Consider the following 5,334-nt stretch of genomic DNA (forward strand, 5'->3'; position numbering starts at 1 on the left):
GGACAGACTGACGGACAAGCACACAACCTCCTCCCTTCCCATGTGCCTGGCATCCAACATCATTGTCTGGAGTCTTGTACAAGTCTTATTTTAAATTCTCTTGACATATTTTTAATGTTTTGAAATCCACATTAAGATCTGAGGAAGGAAATATTGCTGCCTGACATCCAGTATGCAGAGGCCTCGTGCTATCCCCCTGCACACCACCTGCAGGACTCAAACTATCACACCATCACCTGCTTACAGGCATGATATCATGACTCAAAATGTTACCTGGGCAACAGTCTCATAGGCCAGGTACGACATGATCTCCATGGCGATGCTGTTTGGTTTCAACTCCAAACTGCTGCAATCGAGCCAGTCCCGAAACTTGGATGCTTTCTTAGCTGAAATCACAGTTGCACAAGAAATCTGAACCAGTTCTGTCAGGTTTTCTGCAGGGCTCATCAAGTTAAATCTAAGGCTTTGTTAGGACCCTTGAAAACCCCGTCTGTGTACTTCGATACGATTTTTAAAATGCTACTCTACTGTCTACCAACACCAGGTCATGGGACTTTAGAGACTTCAGTGAACTCAAGAATCTTGTCAAGTAAAGACCCATAAAGTACATTTACCTGACATACTGTAAACTTTCATTTGAAATGTGGTATCTCACAATATGTTTAGTGCAAAATCTATTAGTTGATTAATCAATTCATTTATGAACAGAAGACTGATGAAGTGATTTATCAAGAGTAAAGAGTCGTGCTCCTTTTCTCTTACTACTGGAAACTGATTATCTTTGGGTTGTGGACTATCAGTTACATGAAGTTATTGTATATGAAGATGATTCAGGTTCTGGAACTTAAATAAATAATTAATAAATAATCAACAAATCAGCTGATAACAAAACAGCAGCTTTAAAAATGTTCGGTATTTTCAACATGAAACTAAATAGGAAGCATTCAACTGCACTGTTATAGTGGATGTAGTTATAAAGACTCAGTCCTCTATAGCAGCCAAGGAGACATCAGTAACACAAACTCTGTGATTTAACCAGTTTGATGACATTAAGATCAAGATCAATCAAGATCAAAACATTTTTATTATCAATTCACTATATGTGCAGGACAATACTGTTTCTCTCTCACCTAATATTGAATTCCCATACATTTAAGAAACTAAAACAGAATAAAAGTAGAACACAGAATAAATAGAATATGAAAACTGAATTAAAGTAGGATTAAGATTATTAGAGAGAGACAGGCTAAGTCAGGTGACTGAAATCTTACCGAAGCTGAGCTGTCGGCTTTCACAGAACTCCGAGTACTGAGCCTGGTCCATATTCCGAGTCTGACGCTCTAATCGCTGCAGATACAGAGAAACACCACACACAGTTAGATCATTGTGACAGTCAGACCCGTGCCAGCTGTGTGTGATGTACATTACAACAGTGACAAACAGCTAGACACAGCCTGGCTCTCAGCAGTAGGTAGCAGGTGAGTGTGCCCCACATCAGTAAAACTCTTGACAGAAACTTGATGCACAGTATCCCACAATTCACTGGGGTCTACAGCTCCATGTCAATGCAGCTGTTGGCAGCAGTGGACCCACAGAAGCGGTAACATCTCTTAAATCACTTCTTAAAATTTACTTTGAAAAAAGCCTTTTATGTATTTTGTTCTTAATGAGGCTGGCATTGAATATCTGACACTGTCAACAGAAATACAAAGCTTCTTGCCCTTTTATCATTCATTTTGAAAAGTATGTTCCTTTCTTAAAAAGTGTATCTGAGAGAAAACAGAGAGCTCTGACCTCCATCCTCTCTTGTTTCACGGGGTCGACTTCCTGTCGCTCAGCTAAAGACAGGAGCTCGCCAGTCTGATCCATCCACACCAGAAAATCCTGGGCCAATCGCTGCCTCCGCTGGTTACCGCCGGCAACACCACCTGGACCCCCCCACCTGTCTGCAATCACACAAACAATTCAACACAATAACAAATAAAAGCCAAACTTCCACAGTCTCGGTTCAGTGTTTATATTCAAAACTGCCATGAATTTGTGTGCGTACCAGTTTCTTGCTGTGTGTCTTCATCCTCTAGAGTTCTGAGTACTTTGGATTTATAATCTCTAAACTGGAGATATTTTATTAACCGGGCCAGTTTCCTCTGGACAGGAGACAGAAAGTAGGAAAGTGAAGAAAAAAGAAAAGTGAAGGAAATCTTTTGTCAGTCATTCACTTCAAAGCTACAAACCAAAAACTCTGTCAAGTCAGTGAAAGAGTTAAATCCTTTGTGACATTAATTTTAGCGTGTTTAATGTGTTCACCTTGTCCCTCCTCATCAGAAACAGGATGTCTTCAGGTGAAATGACCCTCGAGCCACGAAGAGCCGCTCCCTCACAGGCCTGATGCAGCTGAGACATGAACCACATCAGTCAAAGTATTATTAGTAGTACTTATTTCTGCCATTGAAAAGGTTCAGAAATAAGAGGATAATGTTGTTCTGAGCCACATCATTTAACACCTCTGACCTTCTCAAATCACTGATAACCGGATATGGAAAACTCTGATATGGGAAACTGATATGGTTGTTGTGCTTTCATATTTTCATCTGATATGGGAAACACTGATATGGGAAACTGATATGGTTGTTGACCACAAATCATCTGACACATTTGTAACATGAATTCATCATTACTGAGATTAGGCTCTTATTTCTTCCTACTATTTCCACCATTATGTCTGTGTACTATTGTACTTTGTGCTACCATCGTAATGAGTTGCGTGTGCACGATGTCTTCCACCAGAGCTGCTGTCTCGTGCAAAGGCCTCCGAGCATCTCCCAGTGCAAACCTGGAACACACACACACATCCACAGAGACATATTAAAGCAGAGATTCACATGAATCTAACGCATCAGTTATTTTCCTCCTCTATTGTACTGCGCCCAGTGGTGGAAAGTACTTATACTTGACTTGAATAGGTCAATGTTCTGCTGCTTCATTCCTCTATTCCACTAGCATGTTTGCTTGCCTAGTTTTATGAGTATATCTACACGTGTGTCTCTCTCTCACACACACACACACACACACACAGACCACAATTTGCCAAACCTCAATTTGCATTGAGAGAAGCCACTTCCAGACTCACCTAAACCCACATCCTGGAGCTCTTTACCTTTCTCATTCCTTCTCATTCCCTCTTCACTTACAAACACCTGACAGTTGCCATGCCGCTCCCACTTCCCTTTCCCCTGTGCTGTGATTGGCCGACTGCAGCTATTAATCACACAGGTAAGAATGGCTTTGGTTTGGGGTTGTGGGCAGGTTGGCTTCAGGCTTCGGTTTTAGCCGTTCTGACCGCCAACACCACGTCTCTGCAGCCCACACACAATAAAGGTGAGTACCCCAAAACAAAGACACACACACACACACACACACTGATGAGAGGCCACAGCGTGCATGTGGCTGCTTTAGAAAAATTATCTTATTTGTGACAGAAAAACCTGTGCACAAAAGTAGTCAAATCATAGCAACAGTGCACTTTGCAAATATGAACATAGAGATTTGTCTTCTTCATATTTTCATTACAGTAAGCAAAGTTGTACAACTGTCCTTTTCCTACTTTTTCACTCTACTCAGATACTCAAATGTTTATTCCTGTGAGAAAGTTTTGTCAGCTGATTCAAGAAAATATATTTTATTCTTTTGTTAAACTCCACAATATCTTTAGTTTTTCCTCTTCTGCTAAGTATGACTGTAAATAAGTACTTTTATTAGTGATGAATGACTCGATTAATTATTTGGTCAAAACCATGACATTCAACTTGGAGCACAACTGAACCTGTCCCCATTGCTTCTCTTTGTCTGATATTCAGTTTACTATCACACAGGACCAAAAGGATTAACAGCTAAAGACAATTAGAGTTGCCAACTAATTTTCTGCTGATTGATTCAGCCAAAAAAAAAGAAGCTCTATTTAACAGACGATTTAGACAAAATATGCACATTACCTTTAGCCAGATTATATGTTCATCACTTTTCTGCTACTTAAGTGTTTTAATGAAGGCTGTTTCATTTGTTTGGTTATTTTTTCAGTTGTATTAGTATCATTTAATCTTTGGAGTCTAAACCAGTCACTGTAATGTTGAGTGAACTCATCATCTAATGATGATGCCATTAATGTGCCCAGACTGGATGTGGCTGCTGTAATATTCCTTTGACATATTTGGGAGTTACTTCTATTTCACTGAGAATTCCTTAACAAAGTCAGTAATTAAATACTTTCCCCATTCTTTTAATCTAATGATCTCTTTATGTAGATTTGTGTAACTTTCTTTTTAGAGTGTATAATTTGGTAATGAAACTATTATTTTACTATGCCTTGAGTGTGTCCAAATGAAGGGTTGTTGTTTAACATATGTGGGGGGTTCTTATCAGTATCATTAGCCAAAACGTTTATTGATTGTGGCTCTTTCGTTTGATAAACAGGTGTCTATGGCTTCAAACAGTCTGTTCAGCAGCACCAGCCCGATGCTATACTGGGGTGAGTCTCCTCGTGTGTGAGCGTCTCACATCATGCTCTGTAACTCTGGGATGAAGCTGGTCCTGGAAGCTGGGCGCTCTTTAGAAGCAGAGGCAGTGGAGCCAGCCATGGGACTGCTCATAACCACACCACCTGAAGACAGAAACAAAACAATGGCATTATGCATTAAACTAGAAATCAAAACTAACTGAAGAAGAGCTGCAGTTTATCATCACACCGCTGCTACAGTACCTAGTATCTATACATATCTGGAGCATCTAAAAAGTCCTGACAGGCTAATTTTTGTAATCTGACCTTTCAGCATGTGTTATGTATCAGTATGTTAAACAATGGCAACATCAATCCCTGAAGGCTGTTCATATTTTTTTACAAAGAAAAACCACAATTTTGAAATAAATCTGTGCTGAATTTCTCTGGAACAACATTTAGAGTAATTAAACTATTAGTTTACCATTTAACTTAGTTTGCTATTTATTTAACTAGTATGACTGAACAATACCAATGTGATAATGACTGTAGCATTGAAATGACAGACTAAACATTTAGTTATCTGATTATTTTATTAACATAAATGAAGTCATTGGGGGTTCTGCCCACAGCTTCTAAATGATCTGATGATCTGCAGCTTTTCACAGTTTTATACCTTGTGTGTTTGGATTTTTGCTCAAACACAATAAGCCTGTTCTGGTCAATATGACACACAGCTGTCATTATTTCTGACACCTCATGGACTAAATCATTAACTGAAACCAGATTTATCTGATTAGCATATTTGACACATGTATCACAAATACAAATAGCAGTTTGTT

General features: G+C 39.2%; 2 protein-coding genes across 3 annotated transcripts in view; one reads left to right on the top strand and one right to left on the bottom strand.

Annotated features, from left to right (window-relative positions):
• Positions 1 to 5,334, bottom strand: part of supt3h (SPT3 homolog, SAGA and STAGA complex component) — an 18,577-nt gene that overhangs the window by 12,707 nt on the left and 536 nt on the right. The window contains exons 2-8 of the mRNA XM_020601737.1: positions 4,555 to 4,657; positions 2,749 to 2,833; positions 2,308 to 2,394; positions 2,051 to 2,147; positions 1,795 to 1,946; positions 1,272 to 1,347; positions 274 to 386 (exon numbers count right to left, since the gene is read on the bottom strand). Coding sequence (XP_020457393.1) covers positions 274 to 386; positions 1,272 to 1,347; positions 1,795 to 1,946; positions 2,051 to 2,147; positions 2,308 to 2,394; positions 2,749 to 2,833; positions 4,555 to 4,646 — 702 coding nt within the window. The 5' untranslated portion in view covers positions 4,647 to 4,657. The remainder of the gene's footprint in view (positions 1 to 273; positions 387 to 1,271; positions 1,348 to 1,794; positions 1,947 to 2,050; positions 2,148 to 2,307; positions 2,395 to 2,748; positions 2,834 to 4,554; positions 4,658 to 5,334) is intronic.
• Positions 3,151 to 5,334, top strand: part of runx2a (RUNX family transcription factor 2a) — a 5,253-nt gene continuing 3,069 nt past the window's right edge. Inside the window, exons 1-2 of one of the 2 annotated variants that reach the window (XM_020601738.1) lie at positions 3,151 to 3,378; positions 4,471 to 4,525. In XM_020601738.1, coding sequence (XP_020457394.1) covers positions 4,477 to 4,525 — 49 coding nt within the window. In that variant the 5' untranslated portion in view covers positions 3,151 to 3,378; positions 4,471 to 4,476. Of the gene's footprint in view, positions 3,379 to 4,213; positions 4,526 to 5,334 lie in introns of those variants that run through there. The other variant, XM_020601739.1, reaches the window with a different exon arrangement.

Source organism: Monopterus albus, unplaced genomic scaffold, assembly GCF_001952655.1.
Source record: "Monopterus albus unplaced genomic scaffold, M_albus_1.0 scaffold52.1, whole genome shotgun sequence".
NCBI lineage: Eukaryota > Metazoa > Chordata > Actinopteri > Synbranchiformes > Synbranchidae > Monopterus > Monopterus albus.